Raw genomic sequence first — 25,381 nt, forward strand, 5'->3', positions numbered from 1 at the left:
ACAAAACAAAAACCAATGTGGAAACTCAGACTGGGAGCTCAGTCTTGTTAAATAACTGAGGGCATCATTCAATTCTCTAGGGATGAAGAGTTGAGGATTTTTTTTTTCTTTTTCCTCTTCTCTAAAACAACAAAAAAGAAAAACAAAACAAAAGCAAATATCTAGCTGTTGACCTTGAAAATATCTTACTGTTTTACTTTTGGAGATACATTTTATAGGTGCAAGAATGATTTCAAACCCACACTTTTCAACCTGGGAAAAACGTTCTAAATATGGGACAGGGATGGAAAATTTGGAAACTCCAGAGATCTGTTTGAAGCTATTTATTTCCTTTATTCTTTCTATGTAAACCTTTAGGGTGCAAGTTAAAAACTGGGGCCAGGGGCTGAACCTGGCTACAGAAGTTCTGCACATTACCACTCTGTTTTCTGACATCTCTTCTCTTTATAAAATTAAATTATCCTTCTGGGATCTGAAGACTCTAGAACCTGAGACTTCTGCTTAAATCCACCTCTTAAACCTAACATGGTAATAATAATAATATTTTTTTGAGATGGAATATCACTCTGTCACCCACGGTGGAGTACAGCTTGGCTAACTGCAACCTCCACCTCCTGGGTTCAAGTGATTCTCCTGCCTCAGCCTCCAAAGTAGCTGGGATTACAGGCGTGCACCACCATGCCTGGCTAATTTTTGTATTTTTAGTAGAGATGGGGTTTCATCATGTTGGTCAGGCTGGTCTCAAACTCCTGACCTCAAGTGATCCACCCACCTCGACATCCCAAAGTGCTGGGATTACAGGTGTGAGCCACCATGCCCAGCCTAATATGAAAATCATTTTAGGTAAAATAGTAAAGGATGTAATTGTGACCTATTATTAATACTATGCAGGTATTTAACACAATGCCTGGCACATAGTCATTACTCAATAAATCATAGCATATTAGCACTTGGTAATATCTTCTAGGCATTTGAAAAGTTCATCTTACCTTTTTCTAGTTTTCTGTAAAAATTTGCTTTTCAGAGACAGGCCTTGCTCTGTCACTCAGGCTGGAGTGCAGCAGCATGACCATAGCTCATGTAACCTGGAACTCCTGAGCCCAAGCGACCCTCCCACCTCAGCCTCTGTAGTAGCTAGGACTGCAGGTGCATGCTATCATGCCTGGCTTTTTTTTTTTTTTTAATTGGTAGCGATAGGATCTTACTATGCTGTCCACGCTGGTCTTGAACTCATTTATTCTAGTGATCTTCCCGCTTCAGCCTCCCAAAGTGCTGGGAATATAAGTGTGAGTCACTGTACCCAGCCTAGACTATGTTCCTGTCACTACTTTGTCATTAGAGAATGCCTGCATTTCATGTTTTTTTAAAACAAAACTTTCTGACCAAGCATCGGTGGCTCACACCTGTAAGCCCGCACTGTAGGTGGCCGAGGCACGCAGATTACGAGCTCAGGAGATCAAGACCATCCTGGCTAATGTGGTGAAACCCCGTCTCTACTAAGAATACAAAAAATAAGCCGGGCATTGGGGCACACGGCTGTAGTCCCAGCTTCTAGGGACGCTGAGGGAGGAGAATCGCTTGAACCCGGGAGGCAGAGGTTGCAGTGAGCCGAGATCGCGCTACTGCACTCCAGCCTGGGCGACAGAATGAGACCGCGTCTCAAACAGCAGCAACAACGACGACAACAAACCCCGTAAGATTTTCTTTCAATTACCTTGTCCAAAATGAGCTGCCTTGTGCACGGCTTGAACACCCGGGTATCCCAAACTCCTACAGACGACCTGTCCAACACGCACTTCCCAGCGATCGTCACAAATTGTACCCCACTGGCCGCTGTGGAGTATCTCCACTCTCCCCTCGTGAGGGCCGCTCCCACCGACCAGTCGAACTTTCTTAAATGGAGCTGTTTTTAAAAAAAAAAAAAAAAAAAAAAAAACAGACAAGCAAGGACTAATTATGTACACATTACTTTATAGCACCTTTTTAACACACACAGAAAAACATTTTAGCACATTTTTCCAATAAGTTAAACTATTGGAATAAATATTAAACTTTCTAGCACCACCTATTGGTAAAGAGTTTAACTGCAAATATTGGAGTTTTAACAGCTGACGAGCAAAATCCAATCTGTCTTACATGTAAGTTATATACATATGAGGACACTTCAAATATTATATTCCAATGACTTTCAATTTTAACAGATACAAGTTTACTGTCATATAGATCTTTCATACCATTGAAAAATTATAACTAAATGGTTCATTATTTTCTTGACATGAAAACATACAAACTTATGAACATATAATGCAGAGATTTTCAATGGTATAGGAGGTTGGGGAGCAGATATTTTAGAATATCACAAACACAAAAATAGGTGACCAAACTTCATATCTTTTACCAAGGGAAACAAGGGAACTATAGTGACAACATTCATTTAGAAATAGCAAAGACTTTCCTTGTAGTGAGGTTCCTGGATTCTGTACCAAAGTTTTTTGTGTTTTTCTTTTACAGAAAAAAATATTAACTAGATGTAAAATCAGACAATTTTGTGTATTTTGAGAAATGATTCAAATAGTAAAAACAAAGAAATAAGCTTTGTTTACAATTATGAAAGTAATTTTGTTCTATAGTGTCTAATCAAAATGACCATGTGTACAATAAACTTTTGTAAACTCTTGATCCTGCTACAGAAAGATTTATATAAATATGAAATGGCTCTTTTCTATTTTTAAAAACCAATATATATACACTTTGACCTAGGGACAGATTAAATAAAATAGTACAACAAATATTATAAGAGCAATTCACTTGGTGTATGAAAATTCTTTTAAACAGCCTGTATTATTCTGCTACATATTTGTTTAGAAAATTATTTGGCTAAAGAACAGAATGAAAGGCAGAGACGAAAAATGTTTTTTAAAATTTAGTTAATACCAGATAAAAATAACAATATTTTCTAATAATCATAAAACAAATTAATGTAAGTCTATTTAAACAAAACATATCTTTTCAAATATAAGTTTGAGGAATGTTATATTATAAAAAAGCAAGATGTAATTTTTACAACAAAAGTATCTCTCTAATACGAAAACAGTACGGCTTTTTGGAGCTTAATAAATTGAAGAACTATTCAGTAACTTTTTTTTCTCCAATTTGAATTCATTCTGTTAGAACGGTAATCTAATAACATTGAAAGTTATTAGATTATCATCCCAACAAATGTTTTTAACTTATGCTTATTACTGTTTTAACAGTAATTTAATAACATTAAAAATTATTAGATTACTGACAATTTCCTGTAATGAAACTGAGTGACCTGAGCCATGCAGAAACATAAAAGGTGGCATGTTACTATATATATAATTATATTTATTCTCTTGATTCTTCCAAAATATAATTCAGTGCTAAATACTGAATTAGTGTAAGCATGCCTGAGTGGATAAGCCCTTCTTCACTTAATAGGCATAAGTTAAAAATGTTTTTAAAAATGAAAATAATTTGTTATTATGGTATCTCAGCTTTCATTTACTAGTAAAATTCCTGAGTGGCCCGATCATTTCCTGTAATTGCCTAAAGAAAATTAGAAAGAAAAATCCAACAATGGATTGTGAGAAGTCTTTACATATTAGAGTCATGTTTTATTAACTAGTATGATATCCAAATGTTTATTTTTATACAAGTCAAATACATTTAAACATAATATATTTATCATGCATGCATACTATGAAATTTCAGGCATATTCAAACATTTGATTATATAAGCATCATTGTCCTGTTGTCCAAACAAGTGTATGTAAGCATTCTCACGGCCCACTGTTTACCTCTTACTCCTTCCAAAATGTCATGAATGAGCCATGCTTGTCCTGGAGCAGTGGTTCTCTAACAATAATATGTAGCAGAACAAGCTCCCAATAGCTGATGCTGTTGGTCCAGGGACCACACTTTGAGAACCACTAACCTAGATGATTGCAGTATATATTTAGAAGAGGAGACATATTATATCAGAAACAGATGGTGCTGCTGATACAATCCTTTGATCTCATTTATTGCAAAGAGAATGGCTGACTGTAAATTTCTACCAAATTCCCTATGCTCAAAGGATCCTGAGGGGGAGTAGGTACGTGTATTCAAATTCTTCAGGGCCATATATGTTTGGGTATGCTGATCCATATCTGTCACCTGAAATATTGTTCAATTATAAATCAACTGTTAATAGGTGACCACACATTGCTGATCCTTGACCATCTCTGAAGTAATACAGAGGAAAGGTGTCTGAATAGGTCAGTAGACTCATTTGAGAGTTGGCTTCACCTGACATTCAACTGCTCTGTTTTGGTGATATAGAAAAGTTCGTTTTGTCATGAACCTTGATCATAGCATTCGCTCTGTAAGACTGAAGGATCGAAACTTCTCTGAAACTAGCTAACTCATTGTCATAGATATGTAAAACACGTCTATGGTTTCTTTGGCATCAAGCTAATATATTTAGTCAGATAGGGCTTTTTTTTTTTCCATTTGGGTATTTTTATCTCGTATATAAAGATTTCAGAAGACACACGTGTGTGTGTATGTATGTGTGTGTGTGTATGTGTTTCTGGATAGCTGTTTCCTCTTAACTTTATTTGTGTAGACATTTTCTAGATCCAAATCAAATAAACACAGATAAGCATTGACTATGTGCCTAAACAACGAATCCCTGTATTATTACTCTTTAATTGGTGAAAAAACAGAAACAGAAACTAAAATAACTTACACCAAAACCAAAATAATACTGTATTTTAAGGATCATTGGATGTTTCATAGAACCCAAGGATAAGATTATAGTTAGGAATCTGGAATAGCCGACCCAAGACCCGAATCCGCTTAGGAGGCTCCAACTTGTACCCAAGCTTCTTTCTGTAGGTTGCTTTCTTCTTCTTTTTGTTGTTGCAAGCTAGATATCTTTGCTCTCCTGTTCACTTGATAGAACACGTCCGTTAACAGCTCCTAAGTTTATGTTTTACAGTTTCTTTCTCGATGAAAGTGACTGTCTCTTTCTCAGTGACAGACTGACAGTTCTAACACTCACCTAACTTGATATTTTACAGCCTATTTCTTAGTGATAGATTCTAAAATATCCAGGGAAGCTCTTCAGTGGCCTAGTTTGGGCCAAATGCCCATCTGTGGACTGGACAAACAGGCAGTGTCACTTGCATGAACACGGCATTCCCGGAATGAGAATGGGGAGGCATTTCCTTATTGAAAGAGTTTTGAGCAGACAAAACATATTAAGTCCATTCCATAAAAGATATTTTAATAATCTTGCTGCTTTTATGCAAATATTTGCTGTTTCCTTACAGAACAGGTTTGGGAATCCCTGATAGAATTACAAACATAGTAGACTAGAATGATAGAGGACTTCATGAGAATACTCTTGCCAAGTGACTTGTGGAATAAATAAGGTCATGATTAATCTCTGTTCACGTTTCCAATCTAACCCTTGAGAAATTCTGCTTACCTGCATTGGTTTGTCTTTTTACTTTAGTTATGTAACTACTCACATTTTTCAAATAAGTCTCATTCTTCTTTATTCCTGGGGCTTTGGTTCCTGTCTGGAATGTTCCTTCTTCCCTTCCCACTTCCCCTCTCATTTCTACACTCTCAATCTCCAAATGTGGATTGGTTACTCTATAGCACTATTACAGATGCTATACCAAACCACACAAACTTGTTTGTTTCCCCCCTTAGACTGAAAGAAACCCCTTATGGACATCTTTTCAGCATCTGACAAAACGCAAGTTGTCACTTAGTAGTCACGTGACAAAGAGTTATGGCATGAATGAGTAAATGAATGAATGGTGAGCTTCTCTTGATACATGAACTGCATTACCCAGTGGGATTCAATTGGCAGATGCTTAAAATATCAAATCATAGAAGAAACAGAATTTAATATTTCATAAGTCTTTAGAGGGAATAGAATATAGTTTCTATGTGTAGAAACAGAAAAATCATGAAAGAAAGACTGATTTAACTGGCATAAACATGACTGTTTTTATGGAAAAAACGCATATGGCTGGCTACCGAGAGCCTCTCCATATACGAGGGTTTGGTGGGAGGCTCTGATCAGAGAAGCCTGAGACATTAGAAAATCTGATTTTGTCAGCTCAGTGAGCAGATCTATCTCTTAGAGGCAGACTAATGTTAAACGGAATCTCGGGACTAAATGTCAATTCAATTTACAATGAGAAATGTAATTGCCTCAAAAACTGGAATATTTGAATTTGCTTGACAAGGCCATTTTCTCCCCTTGGGCAATCTGCATGGGAAGCCAAATCACAGGCAGTGAACTCTTAGTTTAATTAATTTATTAATTTACAATGAGACCTAGCAGTGAGATTTTGCTTCTGGGACTGGCCAGTGATCTTTGGTTACCACATTTTTCTTTATATATGTTAATACATTCAGCCAGGTTAAACGATGTGACATATCTCTGGGCATTCATTGAATGTTCACTCTATCGTTTAACTTTTTAAAGGCAATCTCACTATTCTTATGTCCCAGTTCTTTACATCTCTATGACAGTGAGTTATCTAGTTTCAGAGAAGTTTCATCCTTTCTTTAGGAAAGAACTGGGACATAAGAATAGTATATACATATATAGCCAATGCACAAAAACATGAATGGAAGGAAACAAACTCCAGGATGAAGGTTTACCCTGGAAAGGAAGACAGGTAGACATACTGGGACTTCAACTCTGTTCATAACATTATATTTCTTTTAAACATTTTTAAAAATTTTTCTTTAGAGACCAGGTGTCCCTGTGCCTCCCAGATTGAAGTCTGTGGTGCAATGATAGCTCCCTGAGGCCTCAAACTCCTGGGCTCAAGTGATCCTCCTGCCTCAGCCACCCAAGTAGCTGGGATGACAGGCGTGCGCCACCACACCCAACTAATTTAAACATTTTTTGTAGAGAAGGGGTCTTACTATGTTGCACAGATTAGTCTCAAACTCCTAAGCTCAAGTGATCTTCCTGCCTTGGCCCCCCAAGGTGATGCCATTACAGGTAGGAGCCCCTGCACTCAGCCAAAATTATATTTCTTGAAAAACAAATTCTTGTAGTCAAGACGGTAAATGTGAACATTTCAAAGGTCCAAGTGGTGTACACATGACTATGTATTAGCTATTTATGATAAGTGTTATTTCTTTTCTTTATTTTTGAAATATATTTTATTTAAAGAAGGAAACAAGCCATTCACAGCAATGTTGACAGAGCCACACTGGAACCCTGAACAAATTATTTAAAGTGTTCCATATACAAGTCAACCCTTAAAAGTTAGAGAAAAGATACTACGAATCTATTAATCACTGTTAGAAAGACAACATTTAAACTTGAAAAGTCAGGGAACATGTAAGGTCTTCTTTGCATGTGTCAATTACCACTACTCATTGGGAAGAAATAACTGAAGTTAGAAATGACTTTTGAGGAGCATAACAGTTATTATCCTATTCTTTACTCATAGTCATGATTTCTTTTTTGTATCATTTATTGGAATTAGGATTTAGGTTAAATCCTAACCTATGGATTATGAATCACAAAATAGAGTCTATTATGGATTAGGTTAAATTCCATAACAATGGAAGTTATGATATTTGAAATGCAAATGTAACACAGAAATTTTTTAAAAATCTGGTTGCAGTTTGACCTGGAAGTTCTCACAACATGGCAAAATTCCTTTAAGAAAATAACTAATCCTTCATTTAAGATAACTGCCTTACTGAGATACTTAGCAATGAAATGTACAACCCAAATATCAGATACCTGCAGAAACTGAGTTAAATTTCTTTAGAAAATTTCTCTAGAAAAATAACATAACAGATTGTGTTACTCCTAAAGTCAGAGAGACAAGTATTTTGGAGATCCTGGGACAGAGTCAAGAGGAGATATTTTTGTATTTTTTGAAGAGACGGGAATTCACCATGTAGCCTAGGCTGATCTCCAACACCTGAGCTCAAGCGATTTGCTTACTTTGGCCTCCCAAAGTACTGGGATTACAGACATAAACCACTGCACCTGGCCATAGGTGTAATTTTGCACAGTTTCCTTAATGGTTCTAAATCGTCAAGGGGAAGACATCAGAGTGACAGATTCCTTGTGGGGATTAAGTAAAGGAGGTATAGAAAGTGCTTTTCATAGTGTCTGGTTCGTTCTACATATTATAGGTATTAGTGATACTATTATTTCTTAGAAATTCAGATTTCTGGCCTGAAGATGGGAAATAGGTGATGGGAGGACAAACGTAACATATATTAAATAACAGTTTCTCAACGACTTTGTGCTTCAGAATCCCAAGGAGAACTTTTGGGAATCACATGTATCGAGGCCATAGCACAAACTCCCTGAAATCAGAGTATCTGTATGTCATATCCAGGCATCTTTACATGATAAAAGCCTCACGGTCATTCTGATGTTCACCATATCCTGAGCCCAACTTGTAGAACAATACTAGAATACATAGGATCACTTAGAGAGCTACAAATCACTCACATTATGGAATAATTACACTAATACATCACTGCTGATAAGCAATCAACAAGACTATTTCTAAATATGATTGAACAAGTGAGTGAGTTTGATCCCCTTTCTAGTGCCCTGGACCCTGCATTCTGAGATTCTTAAAGGAAATCTTGCCTTATCCAGCATTTGGTATTTATCTCTTCGGGTTAGGCAATGAGTATATCTTATCTCTACACACAAAACAGCTTGTCAAGGGGAAAGCTCAGGATCAAAAGTAGAGATGGAAAAAGTTATTTTGAAGGAAAAAATGTGGCATTCTTTCTCAGCCATGGCTAGATGTTAAGATAATGCCACACAGCAAGAGCTGACTTTACAACAAATATAACATATCTAACGAGAAAGAGAGAAAGAGCAAGACTGAGTCCAGATGATTTACTTTGAACACCTGGATTCTGCTATTCCTGAAGCCATCTGTTGGAATTGTAATTCTTAAATATATAAACCAATAGACTCTATTTTGTGATTCAGGATGTTTCTCTTACTTTCTACTTAACAGTTCTTACAAATACTTCGATGGTGGTTATTTGTCAAAGAATATTAGAAGTGATTGCCCAGGTCATCCTATTTGTCACTGATCCCATCACCATTGGTTATTGTCTATTTAAACTGCATTATTCTGGTAATTTTTATTATTTTATGAGACATAATGTAAAAGAACATCACTAGAATGTAAATACACAAAACTAGCCATAAAGAAAAGTGAAATTGTTCTCATAACTATAAAAACATCAGAATGCATCAAATTTATTTATGGTGCAATCTAGGCCCTCTTTAAGAACAAATTTACAGAAAGATAGACAAAGAAAACTGAATTCATTCTGAAACAATTCCAGCCGTGTGCTGCAGAGATCCTGCCCACAGACACAGGATCAGTTCTTGATGCCTTCCTATCGTGTACTGAATTGTGTCACTCCAATATTTGTATGTTGAAGTCCTAAACCCCAATGTGACTGTAGTTAAAGAGAGAGGCTGTATGGAGGTAATTCAGGTTAAATTAGGTCACAAGGGCAGAATCCTAACTTGGTAGGACTGGTGCCTTATAGGAAGAGATAAAGACACTAGGAGCTCAGTGCTCACACAGAAACTGCCTCATGAAGTCACAATGAGGAGGCGGCCATCTGCAAGCCAAAGAGAAGCCTCGGGGAAACCAACCCTGCCCCAGGCTTGATCATGGGCTTTTAATGTCCAGAACTGTGAGGAAATAAATGTCTATAATTTAAGCTATGTTATCTGCGGTATTCTGTTCTGACAGCCCAAGCAGACTAACACGTTTTCTTTTTTCACTTACATTATGTATTTGTATTTGCAAAGGAGAAATAGCATACTTCAGGGCATATAAACTTAAAAATACACACTTCTTCTTTAATTTATAGGTGGAGTTAAGCTGCCATACTTCCTCTTTTGTGATTTGAACACATTGAAAATCCCTTTTCTGAAAATCACTTTGTCCCTAAAACACCTACTTTAAAGGCTTAGATTTTTATTTAAAAATGACACAAGTATTTACAAAGGGCCTATTAGATGTTTTAATACATTAACAATAATGATAGTTCGTTAGCTTACGCTCTGTGATTGATAAAGTACATATCCTTTTGATGCAGAAATAGTATTTCTAGGTGCAGGTAATGTACTGGATAACAAAATTAAGTGAGAATGTAACAGGAAAGAGTTTGAGGTGGAAGATGTTTTATAATAGAACAGATAGATAATCATTTTATAGGGGACAAATAAATTTTGTTGTAAATCATGAAGTTTCTGGGAAAATATTGTACACAGAAACTGAATATTTGTATGCAAAGAGGTTTACTTGTCTTTTGGGCTTTCTAGGAAATAAAAATGCAGAATTATACAAAACATCATTAGGAAATTGGTCATTTTGCTAAATAATTCAGATTAGAATTCCTTTATGTAGGTCCCTAAAATACCTGAGGGTCAAATATTTTACTTTGGCATGGATTAAGCAGGATGTGAGTAAGAAGTAGAACATGAAAATAACTACAGCATCCAGGAAAGGATTACGAGTCTGTAAGCTAAGCCGTAATGGCGGGATTTCTTGGAGACTCCATGTGAAGCAAGCCCACCGAGTCGTTCTAGGAAATTTGGTCTTAAGATTCACCTCAGATTGGGCGCCGTGGTTCACGTCTCTAACCCTAGCACTTTGGGAGGTCAAGACAGGCAGATCATTTGAGTTTAGCAGTTAGAGACCAGCCTGGGCAAGACAGCAAAACCCTGTTCCCTACAAAAATTTAAAGAAAATACCCGAGTGTGGTGACGCGTGCCTGTAGTTCCAGCTACTTGGGAGACTGAGGCGGGAGGATCACTTGAGCCCAGGAGGCGGAGATTGCAGTGAGCCAAGATCATGCCACTGCACTCCAGTCTGGGAAACAGAAAGAGACTATCCCCCAACACCCCCTAAAATAGATTTACATTTTAAGGGCAGCACATTTCCAGAGACACTAGGCTGAGGGGGGCAAATAATAGGCTGTGAGCCTATGCAAGGAAAGTGCTTTAATTTGAGCAAAATAAATAATCTTGTGTGAGTATCAGGCTAAATTTCTAGTACACAATAGGAATCCTGGAGTTATTTCTTCAAAGGGCAGGAAAGCGACCTGGTACCCAGGTTAGAGAGGAAAGGGAAGTGGTGTGTAGGGTCTCTGCTTCATCTGCATTCCCGCACATAATTGTATGAATTTCCACTTTTGCTGCTGTGAAAAACGGGGCTGATGTTTTTCCTTCTAATTGGTTCTGGTGAGAGTGAGGCTGGGAGAGTTAGTCGGGATAGGGACTAAGCAGGACAAGGGCTAACTGCTGGATCCATAATTGATTTAAATCTCTATTTCAAACAACAAAACATACAGGCATATCCGGTTTTATCGGTCTTCACTTTATTGCTCTTCGCAGATACTGCATGTTTTACAAATTGAAAGTTTGTGGCAATTCTGTGTCCTGCAAATCTGTCAGGCTCATTTTTGCAACCGCCTGTGCTCACTTTGTGTCTCTATGTCACATTTTGCAAATTCTCACAGTATTTCAAACTTTTCTCTTTGTTTCAAATGCTTTTTTTTCTGCACCTAGATGATCACTGTTTTTTATCCTTAAGTATATTAACATGGTGACAAATTATTTTTTTTTAAACTTTTATATTAGGTTCAGGCATACCTGTGCAGGTTGGTTATACAGGTCAATTGTGTGTCACGGCAATTTGGTGTACATAGATTATTTTGTCATCGAGGTAATAAGCACAGCAGCTGATAGCTTTTCAGTCCTCACCCTCCTCCCACCCTCCACCCTCAAGTAGACCCCATTGTCTGTCGTTCCCTTCTTTGTGTCCGTATCTACTTAAAGTTTAGTTCCCACTTGTAGGTGAGAACATGAAGTATTTGGTTTTCTGCTTCTCTGTGCATTTGCAAAGGATAATGGCCTCCAGCTCCATCCATAGTCCTTCAAAGAACGTGACTCATTCTTTCGAATAGCTGCATGGTATTCCACGGTGTATATGTACCACATTTTCTTTATCCAGTCTACGAATGATGGGCGTTTAGGTTGATTCCATGTCTTTGCTCTTGTGAATAGTGCTGTGATGAACATATGCGAGTTATGTGTTTTTATGGTAGAACGATTTATATTCTTCGGGTATATACTCAGTAATGGGATTGCTGGGTCAAACGGTAATTCTGTTTTAAGTTCTTTGAAACATCACCAAAGTGCTTTTCCATAATGACTGAACTGATTTATATTTCCATGAGCAGACAATAAGCATTCTCTTTTCTCCACAAACTCGTCAGCACAGCATCTGTAATTTTTTGACTTTTTAATAAACAGCCATTCTGACCGGTAATGAGATGGTATCTCATTGTGCTTTTGGTTTGCATTTCTCTAATGATTAGTAATGTTGAACATTTTTGCATATGCCTGTTGGCCATGTGTACGTCTTCCTTTGAAAATTGTCTGTCCTTGTCCTTTGTCCATTTTTTATCGTGTTTATTTTTCACTTGTTAAGTTCCATATAGATTCTGGATATTTGACATTTTTTTTATATATAGTTTACAAATATTTCCTCCCATTCTACGTATCTGTTTACTCTGTTGATAGTTTTTTTTTCTGTGGCACAGAAGCTGTCTAATTAGGACCCATTTGTCAATTTTTATTTTTGATGCAATTGCTTTTGGCATCTTCATCATGAAATCTTTACCAGCTCCTATGCTCGGAACGGTATTTCATAGGTTATCTTCCAGAGTTTTTATAGTTTTAGGCTTTAAAGTCTTTAATCTATCTTGAGTTGAATTTTGTATATTGTGTAAGGAACGAGTTCAGTTTCAATCTTCTGCATATGGCTAATCAGGGATCCCAGCACCATTTATTAAAAAGGGAGTCCTTTTCCTATTGCTTGTTTTTATTGGCTTTATGAAAGAGCAGTTGGTTGTAGGTGGTTGGCAACACTTCTGGGTTCTCTATTCTGTTCCATTAGTGTGTGTGTCTGCTTTTGTACTAGTACCATGCTATTTTTGTTCTGTACCCTTGTAGTATAGTTCGAAGTCAGGTACCATGACATCTCCAGCTTTGTTCTTTTTCCTAAAATTGGCTTGGCTATTTGGCTCTTGTTTGGTTCCATATACAGTTTAAAATAGTTTTTTTTTTTTCTAATTATGTGAAGAATGTCATTGATAGTTTAAGAGGAATAGCACTGAAGGTATACATTGCTTTGGGCAGTGTGGCCATTTTGATGATACTGATTCTTCCTATCCATGAACATGGAATGTTTTTCTATTTGTTTGTGTCATCTAGGATTTATTTGAGCAGTGGTTTGTAGTTCTCCTTGTAAAAGTCCTTCATTTCCCTTTTTAGCTGTATTCCTAGGAATTTTATTCTTTTTGTGGCAATTGTGAATGGGATTGCATTCCTGATTTGGCTCTCAGGTTGACTGTTGTTGGTATACAGAAATTCTAGTGATTTTTGTACGCTGATTTTGTATCCTGAAACTTTGTTGAAGTTGTTTATCAGCTGAAAGAGCTTTTGGGTCAAGACTATTGGGATATAGAATCATGTTGTCTGCAAACAGAGTCTGACTTTTTCTCTTCCTATTTGGATGCCGTGTATTTCTTTTATTTTCGTTGTGTTTTGTTGTTGTTGTTGTTTTGTTTTGTTGTGGTTTTATTGTTTGTTTGTGTTTTTGATAGAGTCTCACTCTGGCACCCAGGCTGGAGTGCAATGCCATGATCTTGACTCACTGGAACCCCTGCCTCCCAGGTTCAAGTGATTCTCCTGCCTCAGCCTCTCAGGTAGCTAGGACTACAGGCACCCACCACTACACAGGCTAATTTTCGTATTTTTAGTAAAGACGGGGTTTTGCCATTTGGCCAGGCTGGTCTGGAACTCCTCACCCTAGATAATCTTCCCACCGCAGCCTCCCAAAGTAGATGCACTATATTTCGTTATCTTGCCTGACTGCTCTGGCCAGGACTTCCAATAGCATGCTAAACAGGAGTAGTGGAGAGGGCATCATTATCTTGTGTTGGTTTTCAAGGGGAATGTTTCCAGCTTTTGCCCATTTAATATGATGTTGCCTGTGGGTTTTTCATAGATGGCTCTTATTATTTTGAGATATGTTCCTTCAATACCTAGTGTATTGAGAGTTTCTAACATGAAGAAGTGTTGAATTTTATCAGAAGCGTTTGCTGTATCTATCGAGATCATCATGTAGTTTTTGTTTTTAGTTCTATGTGGTGAATCACATTTATTGACTTGCAAACTTTTTCATTATTAGTAAAATATGGGGAGATTAAAACAAAGTTTGTTGAAAAATGCAATTAAAAAGTAAAAAACACAAAAGATAAACTTTATTTCTCAACATAAGCTCCATCAAGTTCAAGACACTTTTATAGGTGATGATACTAGCCATTTAGTCCATCCCTAAAGACCTGAGGATCTTAGGAATTTAACTATATCAATGCCGTCACCTTCTCATTATTAAAAGAAGAAAAATTGGTGTACTTTAAAAATATTTTGAGAGTGGGAATCAAAAAGATGTCAGAAGCAGCCAAATGAAGATTGTAAGATAGATATCCAATGATTTTCCATTGAAACTCTCCCAAAAATTGTCCTAGTTTGATGAGAGCAATGAGCAAGAACACTGCCATGATGGAGACTCTCTGGAGCAGCTTTCCTGTGAGTTTGCTGTTAAAACTTTGGACAACTTTCTCAAAATACTCTCATAGTAAGCCTAGGTTATCATTCTTTGGCCCTCCAGGAAGTCAACAAGAAAAATCACTTGAGCATCCTCAAAAACTGTTGTGAGAACCTTTGTTCTTGACTGGTCCGCTTTTGCTTTGACTGTAACACTTCCACTTCTTGGTAGCCATTGCTTTGATTATGCATTGTCTTCAGGATTATACTGGTAAATCCATGTTTTACCTTCTCCTGTAATTCTTCAAATAAATGCCTCAGGATCGTGACCCCACTTATTTAAAATTTCCATTGAAAGCTCTGCTCTTGTCTACAGCTGATCTGGACACAACAGTTTTGGCACCCATCTAGAAAAAACTTTACTCAACCTACATTTCTAAGTCACAGTTGTGCAAGCCAAACCAGTTAGGATGTCTGAGGTGTTGACTGTTGTTCTGCTGTCTCAGTTCTTTTCAATTAAGGCACAGACAAGATGAATTTTTTTTTTTCCTTACAAATTGATGTGGCTAGTCAGCTACTGCAGGCTTCATCTTCAACATGTTCTTATCTCTTTGTAAAACTGAGTTCTGTTTTTTGCTAAATTGCTGATTCCTTTGGGACACTGTGCCTATAAACTTTTCATAAAGTATCAGTGATTTCACCATTCTTCCAAACAAGTTTCATCACAAATTTTATGTGTGTTCTTGGTTCCATTTTAGCAATATTTATGTGGCTCTGATAGGGGCTCTTTTTAAACAGATACCTCATTGTTCTTTGTGCATCAAATTAGATTCTATTCAGACATGTTATAATAAGCTAGCTTGTTTTAGTGCAAAAGTTTTGAAATCCAAGTATAGTGTTCTCATAGTACATATTTTCCATGATTCTTTTGAAGACCCCTTGAATTTGTTATGGCAATCAGTGATCTTGGAGATTACTATTGTGATTAGTTTGGGGAACCACAAACCATGTCCATAAAAGATGGCAAACTTAGTCGATATATGTTGTGGGTATTCTGACTGCTCCACCAACTGGCTGTTCCCCCTTCTGTCTCTCGTCCTCTCCTCAGGCATCCCTATTCCCTGAGACACAACAATATTGAAAGTAGAAAAACAGTAACCTAACAATGGCCTCTAAATGTTCCAGCGAAAGGAAGAGCTGCATATCTCTCATTTAAACCAAAAGCTATATATGATTAAGCTTAGCAAGAAAGGCATGTTGAAAGTCAAGATAGGCTGAAAGGATGAAAGATATCTAAGTTGTAAATGTGAGAAAAAGTTCTTGAAAGCAAATAAAAGTGCCACCCCAGTGAACACGAAAATAATAAGAAAACAAACCACCTTATTGCCGATATAAAGTTTTAGTTAGTTAGTGCCCTTCATATATGATCAAAACCACCATGATATTCACTTAAGACAAATCTAAGTCCAGAGCAAGGCTCTACCTCTCTTCAACTCTGTGGAGGCTGAGAAAGGTAATGAAACTTCAGGAGAAACATTAGAAGCTAGCAAAGGTTGATTCATAAGGTTTAAGGAAAGAAGTCATCTCCGTAACATAAAAGTACAAAGTGAATTAGCAAATGTGGATACAGAAGCTTCAGAAAATTGTCCAGAAGATCTAGTTAGGAAAATTGGTGAAGGTGACTACACTAAACAACATATTTTCAATGTAGATGAAACAGCTTGTGTGGAAAAAGATGCCATCAATAACTTTCATACTTAGAGAGGAGAAGTTCATGCTTGACTTCAAAGCTTTAAAGTATAAGCTAATTCCCTTGTTAGGAGCTAATGCAGCTGGTGACTTTAAGTTGAAGGAAATGCTCATTTACTACTCTGAAAAGTTTAGGGCCCTTAAGAGGTAAGCTAAATATCCTCTCCCTGTGCTCTAGAAATAGGACAATGAGGCCTGGGTGACAGCACGTCTGTTGACAGCATGAATATTTTAACCTCACTGTTGAGACTTATTGCTCAGAAAAAAAAAAAAAAATCCTTTTAAAATATTGCTGCTCATTGACAGTGCACCTGCTCACCCAAGAGCTCTGATGGAGATGGACTAAAAGACTGGTGTTGTTTTCATGCCTGCTAACACAGTATCCATTGTACAGACCATGGATCAAGGATTAATTTTTACTTTCAAGTCTTATTATTTAAGAAATACATCTTGTAAGGCTATAACTGCCATACAGAGTGATTCCTCTGATGTGTCTGAGCAAAGTGAATTGAAAACTTTTTGGAAAGGTTTCACAATCCTATATGGCATTAAAACAATTTATAATTCATGGGAGAAGGTCAAAGTATTGAGGTTAATGGAATTTGGAAGAAGTTGATTCCAACCCTCATGAATGACTGTGAGGGGTTCAAGACTTTAATGGAGAAAGTCCCTACAAATGTGGTATAAATAATAAGAGAAGCAGAGAACTAGAATTAGAAGTGGAGCCTGAGGATGTGGCCGAATTGCTGCAATCGATAAAACTTCAACCGATTAGGGGTTGCTTCTTATGGATGAGCAAAGAAAGTAGTTTCTTGAGATAAAACCTACTCCTGAGGGGAAGATGCTGTGAACATTGTTGAGATGACAACAAAGGATTTAGAATATTATATAAATTTAGTTGCTAAAGCAGCAGCAGAGTATGAGAGGACTGATTTTGATTTTGAAAGAAGTTCTAAAGTGGGTAAATGCTATCAAATAGCATCCATTGCATGCAGCAGAGACATCTCTCATGAACAGAAGTCTCAATCAATGTGGCATATTTCATTGTTATCTTAAGAAATGGCCACAGTCACCCCAATCTTCAGCCACCGTCACGCTGATCAGTCAGCAGCCATCAACACTGAGGCAGGAGCCTCTACCCGGAAAAGATTACGACTTCTGGAAGGTTCAAATGATTGTTAGCATTTTTAGCAACAAAGTATTTTAAAATTAAAGAATGTACATTATTTTAAAGACATAATGCTATGGCACACTTAATAGACTCCAGTGTAGTGTAAATATAACTATTGTATGCACTGGGAAACCAAAAAAATTGTCTGGCATGTTTCATTGTGATAATTGCTTTTTTTTTCTTTTTTTTTTTTGCCATGGTCTGGAACTAAACCTACAATATGTCCACAGTATGCCTGTATTAGCTATACACTCTATTAAGGAACACATCTATTGTTAATGGAATGCTGCTTTTTTTTTTTTTTTTTTTCTTTTGAGAAGGAGTCTTGCTCTGTCTCCAGGCTGGAGTACAGTGGCATGATCTCGGGTCCCCACAACCTCTGCCTCCCAGGTTCAAGCGATTCTCCTGCCTCAGCCTCCCAAGTATTTGGGACTACAGGCATGCACCACCACACCCAGCTAATTTTTGTATTTTTAGCAGAGACGGGGTTTCACCACGTTGGCCAGGATGGTCTCAATCTCTTGACCTTGTGATCTGCCCACCTTGGCCTCCCAAAACACTGGGATTACAGGTGTGAGCCAACGCTAATTTGTGAATCCACAGAAACACCATGTAACTGTCAAGGATGAGCAGCATTTACCTAAGAAACCTGGAACCATCCCTACTCAGGTACACTCAGTTCTGCTAACTCATAACTAGTGCTACTAAGAAAGTACATTATGGAGTTAAAAAAAACACACAATAGAAAAGAGAGACATTGTAGAGGCCAAATAATAGTGAAAAATGTTAAGGCTGAGCCTGTTACCAAAATAAAGATAGAATATTAACAGGTAGCTCTTCCCCAGGAGCACATAAGTAGCTCTCATTAGTGATAATGGAAGCTTTGTGAGCTTTCCGGGAAGACTATGTTTCTGAGTAATATCCTTAGGAGGGAGACTAGAGGCAATAGCTGGAGTAGTTATAAAGGTGGAAACATAAACAAAGAATAATTGAGAATACTTATTTGGAATTTGATCTGCTGTAAGAATTTTTATCTCTTTAGCTCTTCAAATGACTAGGCCCATTCTAGAAAACCAAACCGCTCATTACAAATTTCTTCCTTTTCTGCCTTTCTCTCTCTCTACCTATCTCTTCCTCTCTTTCTCTTTGCACACTCTCCACATGACATATCTGTGATATTTATATATAAAAATACATAACACTAGTGTGGGAATACTGAATGGAGTCATAAGGACTTTGGAGATGTAAAGACCTGGCTTTGAGTTTCTGTTCTTCCACTAATTAGCAGTAAGACTCAGCTTATAATTCTAGAAATTGGGATAATAGTCCTTCACCCAAACACTCTTCTGAGGATTAATGTATAATGCACCAAAAACCCTGTTGGGTTGGGTGTGGTGGCTCACACCTATAATCTCAAGATTTTGGGAGGTTGAGGCAGGAGGATCGCTTGAGGCCAATAGTTTGAGATCAGCCTTGGCAATACAGTGAGATCCCATCTCTTTTTTTTTTCTTTTTTAAATAGCCAAGCATAGTGGTGTGTGCCTGAAGTCCTAGTTACTCAGGAGGCAGAGGTGGGAGGATCATTTAAACCCAGGAGCTCAAAGCTGCAGTGAGCTATGGAGGTGCCACTGTAGTCCAGCCTGTGCAACAGAGCAAGACTCTATCTCTTAAAAAAAGATAGAGAAAAGGAAAAACAAAACAAAACAAAAAAGCCCTTGCCTCACAGGCTTTACTTTGATCAAAAATGCTTTGTAAAAAGACTAGTGTTCATTTAAGATTGAGCTGAGTCCTCAGTAAAAATCAAATGAAAAACCAATGGATTTTGTCCTATCATTGCTTGAGTTTTAGATAGGATACTCAAAATTCACATCCTAGTTGTAGTCTCATTGCACATGAGCAAAGAATGATGAGAAATACTACCAAACCACATACTGGTAATTGAGGTACTTAGGACAGAGCCTCACACAAGTGTTATGTTTTATGGTAGGAATCATTCTGCTTGACTAAAACATCACTCTTCCAAGTTAAGGTGAGAACACAGCAGACAATTCACTATGACTAGCATTAGAGCTTATTGCAGGCTTCTTTTCTCTTCATTATACATTTTTAAAGTTGATAAAATTTGTGCCATTTGTGCCAATAATTTGAACAGGGCATTCAGGATCCATTTTTTTTTTTTTTTTTTGTCTAAAGAGAGAAGAGAAGCCTTTCTTCCCTAATTTGAAAAGTTTGGATTACTTTTTCACACTGAAAAATCTATCTTTAGTCTAGGATGTCAGATGACTTTTTACCTGAATCCCTGGAATTGTCTCCCAGCATCTCTGGGACTGAGGCCATCCTGTGCCTGATGTGGACCAAGGTCTCCTGAAGAAAGCTGCTCACACTCTACCTGACTTCCAGTGCAGAATGGGACAGGAGGTCTCACCAAATTAAACCAAGGAAAAAGAGATACAACTTATCTCTAGATGTTTGTGTAAACTGGTTATTCAATGTTGCTAGCCTGCTAATACTCGGGAGTATCTGAACAAGCAGCTAATTCTTCTCTCCCTTTTACTTCTGGAGATTTTAATGTCATGTAGGCATAAAACCAGAGTACCATTGACAACTCTAACTTGTTTCAACCTTTCTCGGAATTTTCTCATCAGCAGTGTCTTGGGCCCATGCTTTGTCCTTCAGAGCCTGGACTCTTGTTTTATTAGCCTGACATTTTGTTCTGACCTCTGGTGACAGCTACTGGCCTCTGGCGTGTACTCTGTTTAGTCGCTTATTTATAACTAATGCTCTTCTGCTCAACTCAGACAAACTCATTGATTTGCGATCTGGTCACCCTTGCGTTGCTCTATCTAATATAAAATCTTCTCTTTTTCTACAGCATCTCTCTTTTTGTCATGACATTTATTCAGCTTCTTGCATTTTCATTTTGGTTTCACTCCTATTCTGATTACAAATTAAAAATGTCTGCATTAGACCAATGAGGAAAAGCTATTCCAGTTCAGAGAGATCACTGCGAAGCATACCTTACATCTTTAAAGCACTTTATGATTTCATAGAGCATCTTCACACACACAGTATCTTACTTGATCCTCACAACAACCCTGTGAGGTAGGTGTTAACATGTTCATTACACAAAGGTGGAAATCAAAATGCTGAGATACACATAGGCATACTATCTAGAGTTCTACTAGCATCTTAATTGTATGAATCTTGGGTCTTAAAGGAAAGAAGAGCTGTGAAAATGTGGTCTGTTGATCAGTAGAGAGAAACCAAAAATATAACATGGAATCCCATAAGAGCTTTCTACAACAAAAGAATATTGGTATTCTTTTTCATGATCAAAATGTTTTTGTTTGAAATGACCAAGTAATATAAGAAAAGTTTTATTTTTGGTTTAAATGGGTTGGATAAATTGCCCAAGCTCGACCTCACTTCAAAACTTTAATATATATATAAAATATACATATATATTATATATATACACACACACTGTAATTTGGAAAATAAGAAGATGAGAAGTAAACTCAGAATCAATTTTTAAAAAATATTCTAAGGAATTAAAAACTCTTTATCTCCTCTGCATACCTATCCAGCCCTATTCTTCCCCCAGTATAGCTTGGATGTATTATAATTGCTTGTTCATTTGTCTACATCTCTCAGGGACAGTTAGCTCTGTAAAACCGGAGACAGTATCTCTCTTATTAGCTGTTATGTCCAGCTCAATGGACATCTGAATTAATGAATCAATGAGTAAATGAATGGATTTTCTTCTGACATCCCTATCTCGGTTGAGAACAATGTTTGAATAGAAAGAACTTGCATATTATCAGTACCCCTGACAGTTCTCCTAGAACCCAATAAATTAAATTGGGTTCTAGACTCTAGGCGAATGGGTGTAGTCCAGACTGTGCAACAGAGTGAGACTCTATCTCTTAAAAAAAGAAAAAGAAAAAGAAAGAGAAAAAGAAAAAAAAGCCCTTGACTCACAGGCTTTACTTGGATCAAAAATGCGTTGGAAAAAGACCAGTATTCACTTAAGATTGAGCTGAGTCCTCAGTAAAAATCAAATGAAAAACCAATGGATTTTTCCTATCATTGTATGAGTTTTAGACAGGATTCACTTAAAATTCACACCCTAGTTGTAGTCTCATTGCACATGAGCAAAGCATGAAGAGAAATACTACCAAACCACATACTGGTAATTGAGATACTTAGGACAGAGCCTCACATAAGTGTTACATGGTATGGTAGGAAACATTTTGCTTGACTGAAACATCACTCTTCCAAGTTAGGGTGAGAACACAGCAGGTCTCCTACAACTCAATAAACTAAATTGGGTTCAAGACTCAAGGTGAACGGGTGACAGAGAACTGAGGACTGGTTAGAGCAGCCCTCCAGGCCATGCATGAGAGGTGTCTAGGCTGGGGATGATGGGGAGAGGAGTGATGGTGGCGTAACTGGAGTAAGTAGAGGTATGAGCATGGGAGCAGAGACCCAAACAGCACCAGGGAGCAGGAGAGGAGGCCATGTGGAAGTCAGGTACAACACGGGAACCAAGGTCATTTGGAGGAGTCACAAAAGGATCTTGGAAGTCAGTTGTGCAGATGACTTGTCCAGAGGTGAAGGGCCTTTTAATGAGATGGTAGCAGAGGATGTCCCGCCCAACCCACCTGATCTTAAAAGGGCCCCGCCCTCATGTGATCAGTGAGTTGTACTGGTCCTGACACATATATAAAAGAGGAAATTAATTATTATTTTTAATCATATGTAAAGAAAGCCTGAAAAAATTTAAAAAATGCATATTAAAAAACTCAATATACATTTTCACCTACCAGAATTAACTAAAGATGTGGGGAATCAGGTACTTTCATACAGAATAAGTTGGTACAAGCTTTTAGCAGCCATTTACAAGAATTCATCAAATGGTAAAATGTACATAACCTTTGAACAATCGATTCTACTTCTAGCAAATTCCCTATTAAAAAGTATTCCCACAATATTATATATTGGAGTGTTGAATATAGCATTGTTTATTAAAGTCTGACCAAAGCAAACAAACATCATTTAGTGTTCAGGACGAGAGGGGTGAATGGCTATATTATGGTAATTATGATATAGCTGAGTAATAGAATAATGTGTAGCCATTGAGAGAAAAGAGGTAGAGCCATATATAATGATATGGACAGATGACTGACATATTAACATCAGCAAAAAGCAGAATATACCACATTAGATGTTTATGTGTATTATTCTTTTTTAAGCATTATGCAGTTGTTATATACTCTATATGAGGAGGGAGGGCCTGGTGGAGAATTCAGAGGCTGTCTACAAACATCACTCTTACTGCTTCCTCAAAGAAAGTATGTACATAAACTCCAAAATAGCCATTAAAATATCTGTAACTGAAAACATTTCTGAACATATCTGAAGAGAATGTTCAAAGCATTTGATAACCTTAGGTGATGGAAGAGAGTGGGGTGCTGTTTGCAGACTAAAAATTTTAAAAATGGCTTCTTATTTGCAAAGCTTGACTAGAGTCAATGTTAAGAAGCTCAGAGAAAGCCTCAGGAAAAGGAGATAAAGAAAAACAAAAGATAAAATAAAGGCAGAGATAAAGATAAACATAAGGATAAGAAGGAGAACATTTTAAGAGGAGCTTCGCTGAAAGTAAATGGAGTAAAGAGGAGAAAGAAAGAAGTAAGTCGAGTAAAACATATACAGCAGGTGGGCTGGGCACAGTAGCTCATGCCTGTAATCCCAGCACTGCGGGAGGCCGAGGTGGGCAGATCACAAGGTCAGGAGATCGAGACTAGCCTGGCCAACATGGTGAAACCCCATCTCTACTAAAAATACAAGAATTAGCTGGGCATGGTGGTGCACACCTGTAGTCCCAGCTACTCAGGAGGCTGAGGCAGGAGAAGAATCATTTGAACCCAGGAGGTGGAGGTTGCAGTGAGCCAAGATGGCGCCACTGCACTCCAGCCTGGTGACAGAGTGAGACTCCATCTCAAAACAAACAAACAAACAAACAAACAAACAAACAAAAAAGTATACAGCAGGCAAAAGTGACCACTTTAAAGAACAAATGGATACAATGGAGAAAAGACAGACTAATGTTTCTTTGTTTTAATATAAGAATAACAATAATGCTCATTAAGTAACACTAAAGTACTCAGAAGAAATCTCTGTTATACTTTGAAAGCATCATGATTACACTAATGACTACTCTAATGGCTAGTATTCACGAGCATGCCCTGCTTTGCCTATATATGGCATACCTACACAGTACTAGGTTAAAATAATTAGGTTTTGTAAGGCAGAGAAATTGGTACTGTATATTTCTAGATAATGATTACAACTAAAAACTGCTAGATTTTGGTACATAAAAGGACTTGCCATTATCTGTCTAAAACAGACCCCTGATGATTAAATATGATCACTCTGTTTGTATCAGCTATCCATGAACACATAGACATACACCCATCACATGTAGTTCCTACTGGGAATACAGAACAGGAAGCCTTTTGATTCTGAGAAGTTAAGTGGGCGTTCCACATTCCCCTTCATAATCCTTTCATCATATCAGTATACATTGAGTCAAGACACAACAATTGACTTACAGCATGGCAGATAGAAGACACCTCATCTAATACTCAGTTTTTAAGGTCCAATTAGCAGATTGTTTATATTGTAACATGAGGTCAGCATTAGATTGACAAATATTCTTGTGAAATCTATTCTGTTGCAGGTTTAAAGGTTTAGAACATGGAATACCACATTTCAAGTTTTTAGTAAAATAAACAAAACAAAAAGCCCCAGCCTCAGAGTGCTAATTTTTCAGGGTTCTTAAAACGGTCCAAATTCTTATATTTAAGGGTTCATTTAGTAAGGAAGGAGGTTGTAATTGTTTCTACTCATAAGCTTGATTTTCCCTCAGTGGATAGAAATTGACTTGAAAATTGAACAATTTTCTATGTGGAATATTTAGAAAATAGTGTACATCAGAAAAACAAGACAAACGGATAATGAGATTGAAAGAGTTGTATAATAGAATGCATTTGTTTTACCCCAATTAGCACGCTTATTTGTAAAAATTATGTTTGGCTTCCATACAGTCTCTATGGATCTGTGCTGAAGTTCTCAACATTTGCCTCAAGCCCAGATCTCTAGTATCACAGACTTACTTATTACAAGAATTCACAAAGAAAACAAAATACTATGTACTTACTTAGTGTGTTTCCACTCCCCTTTTCCCCTTTCTGGCCTTTTGGTCCAGAATTTCCTTGAGAAAACAAAAAAAAATTTGTTTTTAATCAAGGCAATTCACAATGTTTGCTTTAACTGCAGACAGATCATCACAAGGTAATTAAAATATAAATGTATAAGAACTGACAGATATTGAAATGTATAATAGCATTGACATTAATAATAATAATAGTTATTACTTAGGAAGCTCCATTCTGAACTCAGTATTGTGATATTTCAAATTATTTACAAGGCCCTAAATGCCCCATTTTCCTAAATCAAGCAAATCTGAAGAATAAGGAGCTTGTTTTGTAATTATTCATCGTCCTTTTCTCCTCTTCCTTTGACTGATCTTACTCACACTCCCAGGAAGTCCAGTGCCTTCCATCAGCTCCCACATCCCATTCTTCTATTCACATTACAATTTATGGCTTTCATTTCTTTAGAGTGTACCATCCCCCAAAACTGGGCTGCCAAGGAATTTCTGGGAGTGTTGAGATTCTTAGTCATGGAGAAGGTAGGAAGATCCTTGGAGCATTCTCATC

General features: G+C 37.3%; 1 protein-coding gene across 5 annotated transcripts in view; it reads right to left on the reverse strand.

The window, feature by feature from the left end:
- The window catches only part of MSR1 (macrophage scavenger receptor 1), an 84,703-nt gene that overhangs the window by 10,559 nt on the left and 48,763 nt on the right, over positions 1–25,381 (reverse strand). For 4 of the 5 annotated variants that reach the window (XM_033226014.1, XM_033226006.1, XM_033225997.1 and 1 more), the window contains 2 exons: positions 24,820–24,873; positions 1,715–1,903 (listed from right to left, as the gene is read on the reverse strand). In XM_033226014.1, coding sequence (XP_033081905.1) covers positions 1,715–1,903; positions 24,820–24,873 — 243 coding nt within the window. Of the gene's footprint in view, positions 1–1,714; positions 1,904–21,054; positions 22,312–24,819; positions 24,874–25,381 lie in introns of those variants that run through there. The other variant, XM_033226022.1, reaches the window with a different exon arrangement.

This window comes from Trachypithecus francoisi, unplaced genomic scaffold (assembly GCF_009764315.1).
Source record: "Trachypithecus francoisi isolate TF-2019V2 unplaced genomic scaffold, Tfra_2.0 Contig01440, whole genome shotgun sequence".
NCBI classification, from domain to species: Eukaryota; Metazoa; Chordata; class Mammalia; order Primates; family Cercopithecidae; genus Trachypithecus; species Trachypithecus francoisi.